Source organism: Diachasma alloeum, unplaced genomic scaffold (assembly GCF_001412515.2).
Source record: "Diachasma alloeum isolate Michigan unplaced genomic scaffold, Dall2.0 Dall_scaffold_00294, whole genome shotgun sequence".
Classification (NCBI taxonomy): domain Eukaryota; kingdom Metazoa; phylum Arthropoda; class Insecta; order Hymenoptera; family Braconidae; genus Diachasma; species Diachasma alloeum.
In genome coordinates this window covers 218023-240261 of record NW_021680433.1, presented here as the reverse complement: position 1 = coordinate 240261, position 22239 = coordinate 218023, and the positions used below count along the sequence as shown (strand labels likewise).

The following is a 22239-nucleotide window of genomic DNA, read 5'->3' as shown; positions in this document are numbered from 1 at the left end:
AATCATTCAAAGAAATGCCTATAAATAATAATATAATTAGTTACAAAGAAGCGCGATTGAGCCTTTAAAATTTTTTAATACAAGGCTTGGATCAAGCCTTGGCATCAAGTCTTGTTCGAGCCTTAAAAATTAAGTCTCAATTCAGGTTATCATTTTATGGCTGAATGAGGGCAGATTCAAGCTTGGGCTACAGCCCTGATTGAGAATTTGCGAGCTTTGGTTCAGGGCTTTATGAGCCTTGTTTCCATCGTCAATTCCTACCTGGGGAGTGGCACCATAACGTTGGGAGTGAGTAGTCCCTCAGAAGGCAGGCAAGTCGCTATCATCCAATGAATAAAGCATTTTTTCGTCTGTGAGATAAATATTTCTCTATATTTCAGAGATCATTTTCCCCATCCAAATTGGTCGATGACGTGCAATTTTTCGAGTAAGCTCGTTCGAAGGAAGGACCATCATTTTGCGTCATTAGTTTAATCGATAATTTGTTGATGTTTTCTCTATTTATCCATCCAAACAATGGACGTAAAAACATGGTGCAATATATTTTAAAAAATAGATGTTTTACCTAGTTTTATAACCAATGCGTACAAATTTTTTTAAGAACTGTAACGAGTGCACATTCGTTTTGAAATTCAATTGATATGCAATTAAGTTCGAAATCGTAGGTACATATGTTTTCAATTATTTCTACAATATCTCAACTCCATTCCCACTCAATTCTGGCCCTTTTGTCGAGTATCTTGTACGGAGAATACGAAACGAAAAACATTCAAGTTAGAAGATGAGGATTTGACTCGGCATCGATTCAGGTCTAGTATCTTGTACGAAAGTATCTTTTACGGAGACTGGACTGTAGTTACCCTAACACAAAAATTTGGAAAGTTAAATTTGAGCGATTAGCAAGCTTCCATTCGGAAGCAAAAAAAAATGTACTGGAGCTATTCTATCTCCATTTTATTACAAAAATATGCTAATAAAATTCTGCAATGGGAACAACAAACGCACCCGCGGCAAGGACGTTTCTCCGTAACAATTTCCCTTGATCCAAATCCGACAGGCATAATATAACACTGGCTCCAAGTATGGCATTCATTTGGAATTATTAATGTAATCGACGTAATTCCAGCCTCGTCGAAGATAAAAACACCACTGAGTCTCATACTCGGAATATCGAGTTGAGGGAAGGTCACAGGTTTTTTTTCCTGAATAACCCGAGGGAGTTTTTCATTCACTCCTTAACCCAGTGACAGGCGGAATTCTCTGAACAATTCGAATCCCCTGAGGATGGAGAATAATGTAATCGTCACCAGTGGTAATTTAATTGAGACGATTTTATTAATTTTTCGTAGGCGACACTTGGAGACTACCTGGGGACCCCAAGTGACTCGGCCCATTTCAACTCCCACCAAATTCTTTGAGGGGGCGTACGTAAATCAACGGTAACGACAACACAGGGGTGGAAGGGACCATCGAGATTAGAATAATTGAGAGATCTAGATATGACTGGTGGGCTCGTTAGGGCTTCTGTTTTTATTCGTCTTCTGGGTTTTCTGGGGTAGCTCGAAATTCTTATTATCTCCGGTGAGATTGAAGGGACGGAGATGGAACACTTGGGAATTTTAATGTTTTTCTGGGAATTTCTGGCTCTTCACAATGAAAACAAAAATGAATTCATCCCATTTTTTCGAAAGGAAATCTTGTAACCGTTTAAATTTCAACTCGAGTATTTTGTACTCGAAGTACAAACGACGCGCATTTCAATGTCCTAAACCCACCAGTGGACCTTGAAACTACATTGGGAGACCCGGTAAAATTTCGACTCGGGTTATTGAAGGATCTATAATAGGATTCAACAATAATTTGATGATAAACTAACTCATCTTCGTGAGGCCATGCGGCGAAATTTTCTTCGAAAAATCTTCGCGAAATCTTAGCGAATCAGATCCCAGCGAACGAGTATTTGCTAGGCTAACGAAATTATTGTTTTGCGTGCAGCACTAGAATTTTTCTACAGAATTTCTCCCCGTGAGGAAATCCGAACAAAAATCTACTTCAAATTCCCCAATTTTTTTAATCTCTCACAACAACTGAAATGAGTTCGGAATTTATGTTGTCATCTTGACTCCTAGGGATTAAGATAACTATTGAAGTGTCCCTCGTCGCCCGGTCCCCATAGCACTCGAGCCCTTCACAAATTGCTAGTCTAGACGCACAATCACGACACTCGACTCTCACTCGAAAAAGCATTAGCTACTTTAATGACTTTTTTTCCTATATTCTCATGATTATCGAGGTGAGTTGTTCTCACCCGTACACCTGTTGTGGGTACAACTACTCCGCCTCTCGAGAGACTCGAGTGGAGGTGATTGAGATAACGCGAGTAGAGGAAAACAGAGAGTCTAGACAGAGAATTACACGGAGAGAAATTTTTGATAAAAATTACCCTACCGTTCTATAAAAGTGTATCATGAGTCATCGTTTCCTCATTTCTATCCCGAAATTTAGTGAAAATTAATATATGATGATCAAATTTTATTCTACGTTAGAGAAATTTTATCCTGACGCATAATAAATTTTACCCCTCCAGTCCAGTCATTTTTATGTAGATAACAACGAAAATTCTAGAACGGTTGGTAAATTTTACCCTACTAGTACAGTAATTTTTACTGTACCGGCACGGTAATTTTTATTTTTATCAGAATAAAATTTCTCTAACGTAGAATAAAATTTGACCATCATATATCAGTTTTTACTCAATTTCGGGATGGAAATGAAGAAACGACGACTCATGATACACTTTTACAGAACGGTAGGATAATTTTCACCGAAAGACGAGTGATTAATTTAATTTCACCGAAGACGAGTGATGTAACCACACACGTTAAGGACGAAATTTCCCCACAAGTACTGAACAAAATTTTATGTCACGAAGCCTGAAACCGGCTGAATTAGACACGAGACGCGAAGCGTCGAGTGTGTAATCCAGCCGGTTTCAGGCATGAGTGGCATAAAAGAAGTTATCGATGTATTTCCACTGAACCATATTTGCTGGTAAAATCAAGAGACTAGTCTGCCGTGAAGATAAAAAAAATTCTGTTACTCTCCTTTGATATGAGTGATGAGATGTGTTTGACGGCTAGTGCTGGTAGAAAAACATCGGGATTTCATTCATGAAAATATGAGCGGAGTGTGTCACACTTTTTATCTTTAAATAGAAACTCTTGGGAAGAGAAAAAGAAGAGGAATTGACAAACCCACGCTTCTCAATCTGTCGTAATTCGTAACACGCGGGTGCCAAGTATAGATGTAAATCACCGGGTGATGGAGATCCGGTGGCTTGTCGGAGGAGTTAATTATTGGTTAAATGTGGAGACACAACGGAATTTTTATTATTAGATTGTGGAGATTCTTCATTCAAACTTAATGAATGAAATTTTATTTTTAGCATTTATGAAGATTTACATTTTGATGGATATCTTTGGAATCAAGCGGTTTATGACAACTTACGAAATCATCTGCTTTCGTAAGAAGTTTTAAGAGCTACTAAAATAGATTGAGACTTTTCAGTCTAAATCTATCGGTTTCAAAGATTTACATGAAATATTCATTCCATAATTCGTCTTCATTGAATCGAAAGTGCAAATTTTTAGTGAGTTTACATGATTTCTTGGACTAACTGATTTCAAGTAGTTTCATAAGTTTTTCAGCATGGGTTTTAAATTGTAATTTTTGAGTTTTTTGGGTATGGATTTTTCCATACTCACACTGCACACCCAAGTGTGTAAAATCGTGTAGACACTTTTTACACGTTTTAAAGTGTTTATGTTTACACACGAAGTGTGTAGTTGTTACTCACCATATGCGCGTAAAAATTACACGTTTCCAGTGTGTATCATGATTCATTTTGAGTGCTACAAAAAAGGTATTGACAACAATTTTGCTATCTCCCTTAGATTCCGAGATATTCATTGAAAACTGGCCCATAGTCAACATCGACTTGAAGAAGCTCTACCGAGCTCTACCCTTCCTCCGGGCTACGCTGTACTTTTGGATATTTTCAGTTTTTTAATTTTTCAACAAAATTGCATGGAAAAAATTTGAAAAAATTCATACGCAGTCAGTATTATCTAAATTAAATTTCGCAAAAAAATGATATTTTTTCAAACATTTCCTCCTCATAAATAAATAATAAAACTTGTTTGCAAAACAATGGATTATTTTTTATGAGGTGTCAAAAAAATTGTTGACTTTTTCACATCTAATGAAAAAAAATTCAGATTTCAATCTTAGATTACAATGGAAATGTTGATTTTCACATAAGCCACTGGTTTAAATCCTGATTTTTAAACATTTCTTCTTTGAAAAACCAAAACGATAATTAAATTGAGAAAAAAATTAGTCCGCATCTACTCGAGTTTTCTGCACTTTTTTTGCAGTTTTCAATAATCTTTGAATTTACCGTAAGGGTAGAGCTACTTGGAACCGTTTTACAGCTTCACTACTGATTTCACTACCCAATAAAATTCTCCCCAAAAATGTCTTGACATTTGAACCTCCGGAAAAAATTACAGAACAAAATCAATATAAAATTTTCCAGGCTCTCAAACCATGAAAGACATCTTTGTTGTCTTGTTTGAGGGCTTGTGCATGTCTAAACGTGTTTTTCTGGGAAAAAATACTCGAAAACAGACGGTGCTTTGTACTCCTAGCACATGTGTTTCCGCTCCTCTCCCCGAGGACCGCGGAAGTCGATCGATGAATTCTCCAGGACAATAACAAAAATATTGTGAATATTCAAGTCACAAAAATCAATAGTATTTAATACCTGAAGAAGTGATTGTCCTCCGGGGGAATTCAGAAATGACGTTTTGGTACACTCATTCGTTTTGTTTTTGTCGTTAATGCTGGTACTCACGACGGGTGGTAGTGTACTTAGCCCCGCACGTGGAAAGAGGATTCCAACGTTTCTGGCGGAATGGGAAACATCTGGGCTACAACTGAAACAGCTTTTCTGACTAATTGGAAAAGTTTTCCTTGCGATATTGAGTCATTCAGTGGGGTTTCGTATCTCTGCGTGTGCCAGTGAATTTTGGTGTTTTGGGTTATCGGGGATGTGTGCACAATGAAAGGGAGTGAACTGGAGGATGAGAGTGGAAATTTTCTTCTGGACTTTGGGCGACATCATTGCGTGTTGTGAGAGGTTATTTTCTTGGTGTGTATTTAAAGTCTATTTAGAATTTGTCGGCCGTCTGAGAATGAAACCAGACATGAAAAGAAAAAATAGGGAAGAAATTGCGTCACAAAACTTACGAGGAAAAATTTTAATGTTCAATATTCAATTCCATTAATTCAGAAAATTTTTTTAGTTATCGTGAGACAACCAATTCTCGCATAAATTAAAAAATTAAAAAAAATAATGTATGAATTAAATTTTAATTGATGGCGATCGATAGGGCTCAGTAATACCTACATTTGAAAAAAATATTCAATTCCATTCATTCATAAGCGAATAATGGCATTTTCGGAATTTTTGGATTATAATGGGTCAATATGACACAAAAAATCCAAAACTTGAATTTGAATGATTACAATGCTTCCATTCGGAAGCAAAAATCAGGTTTCCGAATGTTTAAACAATTTCAATTATTTATTTATGAACAACAAATGGTTAAAAACACACCCAAAAAAAGTACTGATTCAAGTCGACGTCGGTTTGATTCTAACCGATTTCCGGCTTGATTCAGACCGAGTGACTCGGACTAGGCCAATCCGAATTCCGGGTGTGATATAAGTCGAAAAGTGGTTTATTTCAAGTAGAAACGGGTCCAGCCGACATCGGTTTGAATCACACCGAAAAATCGGCTTGAATCAAACCGAAAAATGGAGTGATTCACGCCGAAATTCTGCCTGTTTCAGGTAGTCTATATGCGACTTGATTCTAGTCGATTTTTTGGTTTGATTCAAGTCGATTTTTCGGTCTGATTCAGCCCGAGTCAAAATTTTGGGAGGTTGATCAAATGGGAGGTTGATCAAAATGGGAGGTTGATCAAATCGACAAATCGGTTTGAATCAAACCGAAAAATCTACCTGAATCAGACCGAAGTCGGTGTGAATCAAGTCGAAAAATTGACTTGAATCATCAGACCGATATTCTGGTTTGCATCTGTCCGAGTCCGACTTGATTCATGTCGTCAATTCGACATGAAACAAGTCGATTCCCGGCATGATTCAATTCGACTTGATTCAGACCGATTTTTCGGTCTGATTCAGTTCGACTTTTTTTTGAGTGCATAATAATTCTGTGCAAAATGTTATGTGAATGAGGCCGAATTCTCATTATTTTTTTCAAATTTTCTCTCGCAATTCAATTGACAAATTTGATGATTGAAAATGGTTGAATCTATAGTGTAGTCTGTATCAAACTGTAAAAGATACTTCGATATCCTTAAAATAAATGAAGTTCTGGTATGAATATGGCTTAAGCCCGCGAAAACTTCAGATACTGAATTTTTATCGGTCGAATTCCAGATGGGAAAATACTCTAATTGCATGTCCCTCGTACTTACGTCATTACGGCTGAATATTCTGCTTTTCAATTGAAACTGGGCTAATGTGTCTTCCACTATGGTTTCTGAAAAAAATCTCAAAGAGGATATTGTACAGGGGACTTTTTTTCGGTGGAAATTCTCACGAGGAACAATACTCCAGACACTGACACTTCAACATTTACATATTGTTAGGCCACGTTGAATTGATCAGTCAAAAAGCCTCACAGAATTCCAAGTTTGCACTAAAAATAAATCCACAATAAAATAATAACGAACCTATAAAATCCAAAAATTTGAATATCTTTATATTATATTTATATTTTTCATACGAACCAAAATGGCGGCAATAAATGCATATAAACAATTAAATTGTTAATAACTATTAAATGCCTAACTTATTCGCAAAAAAATTACATATTCGGTTTCAGCACATCAAAATACATAAAGTAGCCAACTTTCAAGACTTTAAATCGATTTTATACCTTTTGTCCTCCGCGTATCGACTATATGACCCTCAATGTAAGGTCAGAAATCCCCAAAATATTCACTAATAAAGCCAAGAGGGGTGGGAGTATAATGGGGAGCGGCCCGAATGGTCTCGACCTTTGGGAATTTCCTCATCGGCTTTGACATCTGGTCGACACGCGCGCCACCGGGGATATTCATAGTGGCCACTTCTCGTCCATTTCCTACTGCATATTATGGATGCAATAAGCCCCGACCCCTATCCTCCCACATGTTTTGCAGATACGGCATTTGCGGTCCCGAATTTCGGGACTTTCCCCGCTGGAAATTCCCCAACGATTGCAATTGCCCTTACTCCGACAGCTTGAATTAAGGATTAAGGGGGCACGTGTAGTTCAAAGTAGAAAAACAGCGCCACGTGTCACTGTTTTCCATTTTTTTCTTTCACTTCGGGGTTGAATGACTGTCACGTAAATATAGAATTGAGTGAGCAAAGATGCTCAGCTTGTGTTATGTTTGGTCTTCTTCAGGGGTGGAATGAAGAATACGTGTACGATGACGCATTAACGAGCTCTCTATTTGTGGAAAACCAAACGCGGATGTGAGTCCTTTGTACTGGAGGGAGGAGAAAGTGGAAAGAAAAATGGTTCATTCATGGAGGAAAAAAATAATGAATAAAGTTCTGGGAAGATTGTTTCTTGACGTCAATCGGATGTTTGTGGTGGTCACTGTGGGTGGTGTTTGCTGAATTTCATCCAATAGGAATACTTCATCAATCTGATTCTTCAGTATGAATTTTCCGTGTTAAATCCCGAAAATTTTTGTCATGTTTAATTTCCATTGAAATTTCAGGAAATATTATCAGTGAAAAATCAAATAATCCATTGATTTTCTGTTCCCATCATCTGAAAATCAATAAAATACTTGATTTTTCAGTTCAATTATACCATGAAAATTCGGAAAAACCAGGAAAATTCTGGGAAAAATTCACAATTTCTTTTATTTTGTTTCTGAATATTCCACGCCAAATGAGTCAACCGCTGACCTTTGCCCTCCTGGAAATTAATGGCGATTTCTTCTACTTTTGTGGGGGGGGGGGNGGGGGGGGTCGAAAAGCTATCTCTCAAATTTTTTCAGATTGTTTCGGCAGCCCAGTTTGTAGATATAATTTTTTTTACATTTGTCGGCTTTTTTCCAATGACGTGAGTTCTGTTTCTCCGATTTTGATTTATTAAGCGTTCAAATTTTCCATGTTTACCGCCTATACGCCTATTTCCAGTAATTTTTTTTTTCGATCCTTAGATCCTCATAATAACCAATATTCGAAAAAAAAAGTTGAAAAAGTTTAATTTCGCAAATTATATCACTTTTGATTTGTTTCATTTTTTCAGTAATTCTTATAATCAAAAGAAGTATTTTGAGCCATCATACAAGTTGGGGATCCTCCTGGATCTATTTTATTTTGAATTTTTTCTTTTCGAAATTCCGCAAATTTGGTCAAAACACCCCAAACGACTTCGATTGTGTATCAAAAAAATATGTACTATATAGGTATACATTTTTTCCTATTTATCTCTCACTTTGGAAAAAAAATGTACCATCAGCACCCCATAACAATTCCTGCACGATGAATTTTCGAAAGTTGAGTCTCATCACCATTTTCATTTCTCTTTTTTTTCTCTCTTTTTCTCACATCTAATTATCCTCCACATTGGACCACATGTACACAACTTCTGATAGAGATAATTTAATACTGTACAAAAGAAGTGTATTCTAAGCAGAAGGCCCTCGGACAATGGCCATTCGTAAGAATGTATGTTTCTTGCAATAAATAACGTTAAAGTTTTTGTTCAGTATATTTGATGATCTCGGCGTTTATTTTATGAGTATTGTTTAAAACATAATTGTAGTAGTTCGTAAATATTTTATCATTCCCATAATTTCTATGAGTGTAATCAACATATTGTAATAATTATTCTTTTACTTTAAAATAACTGTCTCCCTTCATTTATTAAAAAATATAATCCAAATAAATCTGCCGTAATAACATTAATCATCAATAAATCGTAGACATAATCTTTTTTTTAAGACACAAATTACCTTCTCTTTTTAACTCTCATTCATAATTAAAACATACAATTCATCTATTCAAATAATTTTTCATTCTTTAAAACTCCACGTGTAATAAATATAAAACAAACAGTACGAATAAATATTATTAAATAGTTTCTTTTTTAAATTAAATAATCGGTGACACTAACGTCTGGGATGGGAGAGTCTCCAAAAAGCTCATTTTATCAATGAGCTTCTTGGAGACTCTCCCATACCTCGACTTGTTGTACTTCTTGTGGACGACGTTACTCTTGGAGGAGCGGTAGCAGGACTCAATAATGTTTCTGATCATCAAAATACGACAGTGATTAATGTCCTCGTCCTGGAGCTTCTCGTTGGCGTATCCCGAGCGCTAGCGTTTGAAGAAGGTGCAGTGGAGGGTGTTCTCAGGCTCCATCACAAGAGTTATCGCAAGTTCTGCGGCTGTTGCTGACAGGAGGATTGGGCAGGTCTTCATGAGCTCTTCGTCGAAGGGAGCTAGCTCCAGCTGCCGTGAAAAATAATTTATCAATTTTTTTTTTCGTGAACGTAAACACCATAATCAACTCAACCTCAGAACCTTTGAGACGAGGAAACATTTCTATTGAAAAAAAATCGAGCAAAAATTAATGGGAAGTTCAATAGAAATGTAATAGAATTTTCTAGAGAATTCGCTGGGTTTTCTGATCAGCACTAGCATTCAACCCTCCATAATTAGGGGTAAATTCTCGAAATTTGTCCTTTTCCTCCTCGAAGAGCATGAACTCCTCCAGGTAAAGCATCTGCATCTTATCTTTCCTCTCAGTCTCAAGCTTCCTGCGTTTCTCCTCTTCCTCCTCGTGATCCTGAATCGATTTGTGGAGCACTTTGATCTATAATCGCGACAAAACGAGAAGATAAATCATTGTTTTTTGCTCAGGCAAAGAACCATCTTTCAAAATTACACGAATATCCCCTAAACGATTAATTACGGCGATAAATGTCGTAAAATATTTTTTGCAGCTGACAAAAATCCCCATAAAAAACAATTTATGACATTTTCTCTTAAACCTCTTACTGGCTTAGATAATTAGTCGTGAAGATACTTCCCCAAAATTTCTGATCTTACTGAGGAAAGAAAAACATGTTATAATACCACAAATAGCACCTAAACAATTCACTCTAGCAAAGCAAATGTTAATATCTTTTTTGTAGCTGATAAAATTCTCTATACAAAATATTTTATAATATTTTCTCTCAAACCTCTCCATAACCGAGATAATTATGCCTAAAGATGCTTCCCAAAAACTCCTGATCTCATCAACGAAACGAAAAATATGTTTCAAAATACCGCGAATATCACCTACCGAAAAATGCAAGGGTGAAAAGTTCGCTTTGTGCGATTTTTACACAAAACAATTTTGTTTTCAACATGAACAATCCAAAAAAACCAAACAACTCCTACTGGAGTATGTTTCTAGGGACTGCCTCAATCCCATAAAAAGTCCCCATAAAAAGGATACAAATTTCTAATATTCCCCACCGGTTTAAATTCTAAAGTCATACCCCACAAAAACAGTAAACATCACACCCAATAAACCCAAGACCACAAGAGCCCCCAAGGGGGGGATAATCCCCTGAGTTTCTCTACGCCTAACGCTTGGAAGTCAATCCAGTTCACTTTCAATACCCAACGCTTCCTCATCCAAAAATCGCAATCACAATTCAATAAAACCAAAAACCCGCAGAGCCCTCAGATCAAAGCACGTTCATCCCTTCAAGAAATAAAAATCCCCCAACAAAAACCTAAAATTGAGCCACCGAAGGGTTGAGGCACCTCGAAGACATTCAAAAATGTCTCAAAACGCACAGGGGAAGCCCCCCTCCCCCGTGAACCACGGCCGGGATTCGAAGTCCCCGTCCGACAAAGAGAACAAGGAAAACGCGAAGAGTTCGATAATAAGAAGACCGGAGAAGAGTTCGTCGTCGGGTGCCAGTGGGGAGGTGGACGAGAAGATCAGGAAGATGTACGAGCCCACGGGGTGCATACCGAAGCGTTTCGGCAATGTAAATCGTTCCAACGCAGCCCCCAATCACCAGAATATCCTCCAGGGGAGGGCTCAGGGCAACTCCGAGGTCTTCAGCAAGTCCAACTTCTCGATCTTCGATGAGGACGCCGACGAGAGGCTCTCGAAGGAGACCGAGGAGTGGAAGAAGCTCAATCGGAAGGTCCTGGCGTCGTCATCGATGCTCGATGGACAGCTGCCCATGACCACGATCAAGGAGACCTTCACCAGGCCCAAGGAATTCTTCGTGAGACAGGAGTCTGTGGCCAAGGAGGACGTCGACGAGGGCAAGGCCAAGAGGGGGTTCAGGCGCCTCCAGAGAATACAACCGATCGACGAGGCCAGCAAGTCACCGGGACTCGTGGTACCATCGGAGAGGGTCAAGCAAATCATTCAGGAACATTTTGAACCCAGCAAGGTCACGCCGCATGATGTTCCACCACCTTCGCCTAAAAGGGTCAGTGCGGAAGGCTGTTATCTCGACTATCGTGAGGTTTAGGACAAAATGGGATAATATGTTTTTTCTGGGGAATTTTATCGTCTGCAATAGTGATTTTGTGATATTTTTTGGTAGAGTGGATCGTTTAGGCGATATTCGCGGTGTTTTGAAAGATATTTTTCTTTTCGTCGGTGAGATCAAGAGTTTTTGGGAAGCACCTTTAGGCCTAATTATCTCGGTTATGGAGAGGTTTGAGAGAAAATATTATGAAATATTTGTTATAGAGAATTTTATCAGCTACAAAAAAGATATTAACATTTGCTTTGCTAGAGTGGATCGTTTAGGTGCTATTCGTGTTATTATAACATGTTTTTCTTTCCTCAGTAAGATCAGGAGTTTTGAAGAAGTATCTTCACGACTAATTATCTAAGCCAGTAAGAGGTTTAAGAGAAAATGTTATAAATTGTTTTTTATGGGGATTTTTGTCAGCTGCAAAAAAGATTTTACGACATTTATCGCTGCAATTAATCGTTTAAGGGATATTCGTGTAATTTTGAAAGATGGTTCTTTGCCTGAGTAAAAAACAATGATTTATCTTCTCGTTTTGTCGCGATTATAGATCAAAGTGCTCCACAAATCGATTCAGGATCACGAGGAGGAAGAGGAGAAACGTAGGATGCTTGAGGCTGAGAGGAAAGATACGATGCAGATGCTTTATCCGGAGGAGTTCATGCTCTTCGAGGAGGAAAAAGACAAATTTCAGCAATTCATTCCTAATTATCGAGAGTTGAATGCTAGTGTTGATCAGAGGCAAACTGTCGTTAATTTTTTGCTTCATGTGAGCGTAAGTATCTCATCTATGGAAAACCTAGCGAATTCTCTAGACAATTCTATTGCATTTCTCTTAACTTCCCATTGATTTTTGTTCGATTTTTTTTCAATAGAAATGTTTAATGGAAAATATTCTATAAAAAAAATCTATAGAATGTCATTATTCAATAGAGCTTATTCTATTGAGATATTTTCTAATAGAAATTCTTCGGCTAAAAGTTTGTGAGTTGATTTTTTTTTGTTCAATAAAAAGAGGAAATAAGTAGAATGTAAAAGTATTAAAAAATCATTTGAAGCATTTTTTCCAATAGATAAAGTTACGTCGAAAAGTGGAATTCTCTTGATTTGTTGTCTCCGAGCGTTAAAACGTAAAATGATTTCAGAGTCACAACTGCCTTCCCTCCAACATGGTCTACCCGGTTGTCAGAATCTTCGACGACATGCTGCAGGCATGCAGAATTCCCCTCCAGAATCTCCAGCTCATTATGATCTGCGCCCTCTGGATCATCATGAAGAAGGACTACATCGCCTATCGCATCCCCGGGGCCCAGAAGATGGCCAGTTTCTCAAACGGACTCTACACAGATGCCGACGTTCGATCCGGGGAGATTCAGATAATGCAGACGTTGAAGTTCCAGATCAACTATCCAGACCTTTCATCGATGCTCGTTTATTTCATGCTGGCGCTGGATTACTCTGACTTCATAGATGAGGAGCAGAGGGAGACTATCTACTACTTCGGAGGTTACATGGTAATTTTTGTTTACTTTTGATCATGAGATTGATTCCGTCATTTGTTGTTGAATAAATTTATTTTGAAAGCAATGGTCAGGGAGCGGTAAACAAATTTAATGCTGGGGCAATGTCGGCTACCAACATTGGGGCAATTGCTGAAATTTGTCTACCAACATTAATGTTGGTCGCCTGCATTGGAGTGATGTTGATCGGCAACATTAGATCATGTTGGTCGCCAAGGTCGAGTTAATATTGGTCGCCAACGTCGGGGTAATGCCGCCAACATTGAGATAATATCGGCTGCCAACATTGGAGTAATGTTGGTCGTCAACATCGAGGCAATATTGGTCTCCAAAATTGGGGTAATGTTGGCCGCCAATACTGGAGTTGGTGGCCAACATTGGCACATGTTGAATTCAATTTAAAAAAGATCAGCATAGAAATTTCATTCAGAAACAAATTTTCAATTCATTACCAAAAATATATTGATTATGCTCTGACGAAAGCAATTTTCCACACACTTTTATAAATGAATAAATAATTAATCGATCAATTTTCAAGAATGAAATTATTCATCCATCAACTCTACACCTTCCAATAAAAGCAAGTGGGAAATTGCTTTTGTATTGCATAAACTATAGTTCGAAAATCGAAAATTAAACAAATGAATTAATGAATTGAATTTTAATTAATGGCGATGGATAGGGCTCAATAAGATCTACATTTGAGGGAAAAAAAGATTGAATTCCATTGTTTCATTCATACTTACGTACGGGCACGGTCTAAAAATTTCATTTTCGGACTTTTTGGATCATAATGGGTTGATATAACACAAAAAAAGCAAAACTTCAATTTGGTCGATTACAATGCTTCCATTCGAAAGCAAAAATTATGGTGTTTACGTTGAAGAAAAAAATAATTAATAAATTATTTTTCACGTCAGCTGGACCTAGTTCTCTTCGACGAAGAGCTTATGAAGACCTCCCCAATCCTCCTGTCAGCAGCAGCCGCAGAACTAGCGATAACTCTTGTGATGGAGCCTGAGAACACCCTCCACTGCACCTTCTTCAAACGCTGGCGCTCGGGATACGCCAACGAGAAGCTCCAGGACGAGGACATTAATCACTGTCGTATTTTGATGATCAGAAACATCATTGAGTCCTGCTACCGCTCCTCCAAGAGTCACGTCGTCCACAAGAAGTACAATAAGTCGAGGTTTGGGAGAGTCTCCAAGAAGCTCATTGATAAAATCCAGAAGTTAGTCCCACCGATTATTTAATTTAAAAAAGAAACTATTTAATAATATTTATTCGTACTATTTGTTTTATATTTATTACACGTGGAGTTTTTAAGAATGAAAAACTATTTGAATTCTTAATTGAAGGGAAATGAATATATGAATTGTATGGTTTAATTATGAATGAGAGTTAAAAATATGAGGTAATTTGTGTCTTAAAAAACGATTATGACTGTGATTTATTGATGATTAATGTTATTACGGCAGATTTATTTGGATTATATTTTTTAATAAATGAAGGGAGACAGTTATTTTAAAGTAAAAGAATAATTATTACAATATGTTGATTACACTCATAGAAATTATGGGAATGATAAAATATTTACGAACTACTACAATTATGTTTTAAACAATACTCATAAAATAAACGCCGAGATCATCAAATATACTGAACAAAAACTTTAACGTTATTTATTGCAAGAAACATACATTCTTACGAATGGCCATTGTCCGAGGGCCTTCTGCTTAGAATACACTTCTTTTGTACAGTATTAAATTATCTCTATCAGGAGTTGTGTACATGTGGTCCAATGTTGAGGATAATTAGATGTGAGAAAAAGAGAGAAAAAAAAAGAGAAATGAAAATGGTGATGGTGAATATTCATGATCTCGCGGATTTGCGCATAGATTCTGAGAGAGAAAATTTGTTCAGTTAAAATCTTATCCATTTTATTAATGAATAATACTTCTAATAATCATAACACTACTGAACAGATGGAAGCTTGATGAATTTTTTTCTACTTAAGATAATTTGCTTGTAGGTTTGTTACTTTTGTTATATATATTTCTGGTACCATCCCTCGCTCTCTCGTACATTTAATTGAAGCTGTTTGATAAATAAATTGAGAATTCATATTAACAATTCGATTCTCAGAAAGCGTTTGTTCAAATTAAGATCAGGTGGATCGGGTCCGAACCTTATCAATTTTTCTTCAATTTGACTCCATTCAAGTGAAAACCAAATGCATCAAATCCGAATTGGATCAAATTGGGTTTAGGCAGCCTGACCGCAGGATGAGATTATGTCCACTCGATCAGAAGTCGATCCAAGCCCGCCTCCAGATTCTAGGACCCGATCTACTGGATCAAAACTTGGTCAGGTTCTTATCAGGCGTCACATGATCGTGCCCACCTAACCAGAATTTGATCTAAACTCCCCTGCAGTTTTTGGGATCTGATCTACTACACTGTTAAACATTTTCGTCTGAATTTTCCGTGTCAAATTCCAGAAATTATTATCGTGTTCAAGTTCCACTAAAATTTCAGGAAATCTTATAATTGAAAAATCAACTATTCTATTGATTTTCTGTTCGAGTGATCTGGAAATCAATAAAATACTTGATTTTTCAGTTCAATTATTCTGGAAAAATTAATTAAAATCAGGAAAATTCAGGGCAAAAATTGAAAATTCATGTCATTTTGTTTCTGAATATTCATGTTCCACGGAACATTCAATCAAGTTGGCAAATTTCCATCTCACTCCCATTGAAAACTCATGAATTTCCATGAATTCTACTTAAAACTTGAAATCTCATAACAATTTTTCCCTAAATCCGATTCTATGTCACTCTCATGCGATTTACAATAAAATGTTCCATGAAATTTCAAAAAATTTCTAACATTCTAGATTAAAACTTGGTCAGGTTCTAATCAGAAATCACTTGATCAGTCGAACCTAACAAAAACTGGATCAAGTTCTGATCGTACTTCAGTTAGATCTGAAGCAATTTCCACTCGGGTCATTATCCCCGCCCTAGGCGATCGTTTCGATTTTTGTAAAATAATTAAAACGATGAGATTGGGAACTACCGTTTGAAAAATTTGTTCTTCTATTTGAAGAAATTCAATAATTTCAATAATTTCAATAATTGCTTCGTTAAAAATGTGTGAGACATCCCCATTGAGAAATATGAAATAATTAAAAAGGCCACACACGAAACAAGTGCTCACCCCGCTCATGGCTGGTCACAAGGGGGTAGTAAGTCGGATTGCGTCAGCTGTCCGGATTGTACCGAGTGGCCACAACACGTCATGGTGGAAGTGGAAGCGAGAAGGATGATAAGAGAAGTGGGGTGTCGCGTAGTATCGCGGTGGACGAGCTGTCCATGGCGAATGGCGTGCATATAATACGCGGGGGTGGGCCCTAATCCGTGCGCCAGGGGGATCCGAAGCGGCAGATGGCCTCGTCGACGCCAATCAGTTAATTCTACCTCTATGTTAGGCGTATGTGCTTGACACTCGACGCCGGTGCACCCTAGATAATGCGTATGATATTGTTATATTTATATCGTTAGTCTCGGGGTTATCCAATTTAACATTATCAAGAACAGTTGGAATGTTTCCCAGTTTTATGGGGGCATTCGATACGTCCGGAAATTGACCATGGAATTGAAGGGAAGAGCAACCCATTGAAAAAAAACAAATGATTTGATAATTTTTTCATTTCTTTAAAGGAACGGATGTTTTTTATGGCAAAATGTTGTTCTCTTGTCAGTGGGTCATTTGGAAAGTTGGAAGTTGAGTATATCCAAAAAGGGCCAAGTTGAGTTGGCGAATTGATTCAAGTCAACCTCTACTTGACTCAAGTCGACATTCTGATTGATTCAAGTTGACCTCTACATGACTCAAGTCGACACTACTTGATTCAAGTCAACCTATACTTGACTCAAGTCGATGTCTACGTGATTCCAGTCGACACTACTTGATTTACGTCAAACTCTACTTGACTCAAGTCGACATTCTGATTGATTCAAGTTGACCTCTACATGACTCAAGTCGACACTACTTGATTCAAGTCAACCTATACTTGACTCAAGTCGACGTCTACGTGATTCCAGTCGACACTACTTGATTTACGTCAAACTCTACTTGACTCAAGTCGACTTCTACTTGACTCTCCTAGAGTCAATACTCTGTATTTGACTGTTACTCACGTGCTTACCATGAGTCATGAGGGTCAGATTAAGGGTCACAAGGGCAGAAAAAGGTCCAAATAATGGTCACAGCAGTGAGATTAAGGGTCATTTGACTCAGATTAACGGTCGTGGGAGTCGGAACCTAAGGGTCACATGGGTCAAAATACGAGTCTCTATATTATCTCTTTATATTATGAAAATCCGAATCGACTTCTGGTGATGAAAATTTGGTACTCGAAATTAAGAGTCCAAAATTAAGGGTCGGAATTGAAGGGTCAAAATAAGGGCCACGAGAGATATAATGAGGGTCACGAGGGGCAGATTAAGAATCACAAGGGTCAGAATAAGGATCATGCGGGTCATATGGGGGTCCCCCCCATAGTGAACCCCCTAGTTATCGATTATTTTCGCCTCTGGGGGCTTATTCGCGACTTATCTTAACCTTGGAAAGGTCATTTTCCCATAAGACTCTGGGTTATTTCACACTTCTAAGTGAATTATTATCTGCAATACTAGGCTGTCCATTTTGCGTGAATTGCACCTGAATATCTCTATTCATATCATCGACTTGCATTTAAAATTTTCTCTTTAAAAAATCGAAATATGTTGATTCTACTTTAAAAAGATCCAAACAATCAAATAAAATAATCAACAATTGCGATGTTCAAACCCGAATTGAACAATAAAATACTGGTCATCTTTCCCTAAATACCGAATGAAAATAAAAAGTATCACGAATAAATTGGAGATATTTGATTTGAATATTTTTGTAGCCCATTCATATCTACAAATTAATCAATTATAAAAAGTGACAATTTGTGTAATTTTTTGGCACAATGTTGCACCTGCTGGCTCACGGCAAATCTCTCTAGCATCGTCGCGTTACACACTCACCTCGCGTCCTAATAAATTTTATTACCCCCAGCCAAATTGCCATAGTTGGCGAGTCGCCCGATCGTATACACTGCCGATATTCACTGGCAGTAATTGCGATCTCTCTCGTAACGTTCGTTCGGTCGTACGTTAAATTACAGGGGATACCCCCTCCCCTCTGCCGCGCCGCCCAACCCATCCCATCTCATTCCTTCATTTTTGTTCATTTTCATTCTTTGCACATTCTGCCCGCGGGACAATTCTTTGAGCCTCGCTACTGGATAATTTATCGGTTTATTTATTCACGCGAATCAATTTACATTTTTTTCAGCATTTGGGTAAGCTTCAGCTTGACTCGGGGTAAATATTTGACGGCTGACATATGGTTTAGGATTGATTTCAACTCACTGACATGGGTGTGAAGAGAATTCATTGGTTTGGATCAACGGAGGAGAGATTGACCTGTTGAAAAATTTCGGAGAATTGTTCTCCTCATTGAAATTCATGTGATGAATGGAAAATGATTTGAGAGAGATGAATTTGTTGAAAATTCCCAGAATTTTCGGAATGGTGTGAAGCAAGAATCGGCAGTAATGATTACTTTTTATATCTCTCTATATTATAAAAATGAAATTGCTACTAGGGTAGGAGAAGAACGGAGTTGATTTTATAAAAATAACTCTAAAATCAATGGAAAAATTGATTGAAATAAGAAATAATTAAGGAAAAAAAATGTATATAATGAAAATACGAGTAGATAAAATTGAGTTAATCTAATTGTGAAGACGGAAATGGAAATGAAAATAAAATAAAATAGAATAGTATAAAAGAACAATTCTAAAAAGCAGTAGTTTTCCTCCTCCAACAGACGATGTATCTCGAGAAAAGGAGCTTTTTCAATATGTTTATTTGTTTCAATATCTCTGAAACTTCTTTTATCAGCGAAGTTTTCTTCGCACAATAACGAGATAAGTATGTATGTTTAGTCGCCTTCTAGTTATTAACCAATCTTGAATAACCCTAAAAGTAAATCTTGAATAACATCAACATTTATTTTATTCACATGTTTATCTAGATATTTCAAAGAGTGATGTTCACTCCCAGCTCTGGACAGTTGTCTACAGAGAAAATTGTAAAGTCAAAAAAGTATTTATGAAACCATCGATAATCCTTGAACTCTCGAAATAATCAATGCAAATATTAGCCCATGTGTTTGAATCGCGATCCATCTCCCACGTGCCCTCCACACATGTGATATTCTGCAAATTTATGAATTTTCATTGAAATTAATCGTTCAATCGTAAATTTCAAATGGTATAGTTTAACCAAACTGGCGCGAACATCCTCCGATGTGTTGTAATATCTTTGTCAAACAGAAACATCGCGCCGGGAGTGTCAGTGTCGATATATGCAGGGAGCTGGAGAGAGCGGTGGTGCTCGAATTCAACGTGTAGCGATGATGCCCAACGTACACGGTGCCCAGGCCTCAAAGTAATTTGTCAGTCGGGGTGGCGATGTTCAGTGGCAAACAAAGGGCCGCTGTCGGCGTCTACTCGGTTGACAATGACCATGTTCTCTCCCACCCCACCCTTTCTGTTATCCAGCATCAGCTGAAGTTAGTTTATGTTAGCAACATATAACATTACCAGAAAATATAAAAATACGAATTCTTTATTTTTTGCTTCCGAATGGAAGCTTTGTAATCGTTCACATTTAAGTATTGGATTTTTGTGTTATATCGACCCCTGAACAAAGTTTTTCTTCAATTGTCCGTTAATGACTGGATGCAATTCAATCTTTTTTTTCAAATGTAGGTATTCTTGAGCCCTTTCAATAGCCATTAATTACATTTTAATTCATTGATTAGTTGTGTTGATTTCCGAATTTTTTCAAAAATTGGTTGTCCCACGATAAATAAAAAAAATCTGAATTAATTGAATAATGGCTTTAACAAATTGTTTGGACGTCCTATAGCAATAATCATTATTTTAATTTATTTGAAAAAAATTTGCAAAAATTTTGTGTTTTTTGAAAATCTGAATTTCGGGAATATCTTTGAATATCGTGCTTCAAATGAATTCAATCATAGCTTAAAATGTTTGTTTGAATGTCATTAAGACGAAGTTAAAAGATGAAAGAATTTTTAAATATAGAATTGATTTATACCAAATGTAGATTTATTAATAGTAAAGAAAAAATTTTTTTAATATAAATAAAACGTCGAATAAATTTTTTTACTTAATTTGAAAAAAACTTCATTTGGTACTTTTGAACAAACGTATTTATTTGATGCAAATAATTCATTTTTCTAGATGTAGTGTTATAAATGACCTTTCTTGCTTGGACAGAGAATACAATTTTTTTGGAATTATTAAATTTATTTTGGCGACAAAAATTTTCCATTTCCCGGCACTCTTTGCTGCTTGGCACAACAAAATTTTTTTTGATAATTAAAAAAAAAAGATTTTTTGGACAGAGGTAAGACTTATTTGAAAACTCGGTCATTTTTCTTTCAGTATATACAGTTCATTTTTGAATTTCCACACTGAGAAAAAAATTTCTAATATCTGAAACATATTTTCTTGAGAGAAGTAAATTATTTTCAATGGCTTAAATCTCAGAATGTGTGCACTTCACGGAACTCGACTAAATTTTTATTCATCACTATCGTTCCGCGTTACGTCATGAATATTTTACATATTGCAATATTGGAAGTGCATAACGAAAAAATCATGAAAACAATAAAAACTAGAAGATTGACGATTCTTTTACGCGATTTAAGTAAATTCATTTGTGACAAAATCATACTTGAGAACAAGAATATTTTAAAGCATGAGGCCTTTCTCGGGTCATGTGAGTTGAGATGCCTGAGAGAATTAAGCAATTGAAGAAAATTTACTTGTCTCAAGAAAATATGTTTCAGATATTAGAAAATTTCGTTGTCAGTGCAGTGAGTTCGGAAAAAGGAAGAACTGAAAACTCTAATGTTCAACTACAAATATTGAAGTAGATTTTAATTAGACAAATTACTGAAGAACTTAATCTATATCTTTAAGCCTTAAGCGTCAAGATGATACGAAAGTTTCAAGTGACGATAGGTGATTAACTTGTTTTCTCCATCTCATAAATAATGGAAAAATAAAAATAACCTCTTAGATTGACTTTTCATAGCATTTTAATGACAGTAGGTGTATTCAACGACAAAATGCAGTCATCAGGCTGTCAAAACGAGGTGATTTTTCAAAATGATGAATGAATTTTTCTACAAGTGTTTCCAAAAATAAGAAGGGGCAGATTAATCAACCCATGTGTTGAGGTTTCAACGTAGTTTTCGCTACCTAATGGACCAGGTGAATCCTCTAATTCTTACTAATGATGAGTCCTTGCCTTCCATTTCCGAAAATATAACGGTCCCTCATAATTTCCCTCATTCCCTCATAATTTGTCATGAAATCTAGAGACCTAATTTTATTTTCGGTGATTTAAAGGTGTTGCGTCATTACATTAGGAGGTTTCATCTGTAATGAAAAAGTAATGACATTAGTTCAAAATCTTATAGAACGTTAATGGTAGTAAGTTAGTCAGGTAATGTTTAAATAATTTCAATTATTTATTTATAAACAATGAATGTTTGGATTCCCAAGGGGACCTGATACATATCATCGATAATGTACATCGAGAATTTAGAGACAAATCGGTTTGCATCAAACCGAAAAATCGGCTTGAATCAAACTAAAAATTCGGTCTGAATCAAACCGAAAAATTGACTTGAATCAGACCGAAAAATTGACTTGCATCAGACCGATATTCTGGTTTGCATCTGTCCGAGTCCGACTTGATTCATGGCGTCCATTCGACATGAAACAAGTCGATTCCTGGCATGATCCAGTCCGACTTGATTCAGACCGATTTTTCGATCTGATTCAGACCGACTTTTTTTTGGGCGCAATTATCCAAAAGGATTGAAATATGTGAGAAAAAATAGAAAAATTATTTAAAA

At 36.7% G+C, this 22239-nt stretch overlaps 1 protein-coding gene across 1 annotated transcript; it reads left to right on the top strand.

Annotated features, from left to right (window-relative positions):
* The first annotated feature begins 10776 nt into the window (after window positions 1-10776).
* Window positions 10777-14839, top strand: LOC107039146 (G2/mitotic-specific cyclin CYB1). The gene is made up of 4 exons (XM_015258618.1): window positions 10777-11606; window positions 12208-12432; window positions 12803-13171; window positions 14098-14839. The coding sequence occupies exons 1-4, from the start codon at window positions 10938-10940 to the stop codon at window positions 14431-14433; spliced, it is 1599 nt and encodes a 532-aa protein (XP_015114104.1). The 5' UTR covers window positions 10777-10937; the 3' UTR covers window positions 14434-14839.
* The last annotated feature ends 7400 nt before the right edge of the window (window positions 14840-22239 follow it).

What these genes read in the sequence shown, in the direction of transcription:
- LOC107039146 (XM_015258618.1), top strand. Translation starts at nt 10,938, where the DNA reads ATGTCTCAAAACGCACAGGGGAAGCCCCCCTCCCCCGTGAACCACGGC. An exon ending in CACCACCTTCGCCTAAAAGG is followed by an intron (nt 11,607 to 12,207) that starts GTCAGTGCGGAA and finishes TCGCGATTATAG; the next exon opens with ATCAAAGTGCTCCACAAATC. An exon ending in ACTACTTCGGAGGTTACATG is followed by an intron (nt 13,172 to 14,097) that starts GTAATTTTTGTT and finishes TTTTCACGTCAG; the next exon opens with CTGGACCTAGTTCTCTTCGA.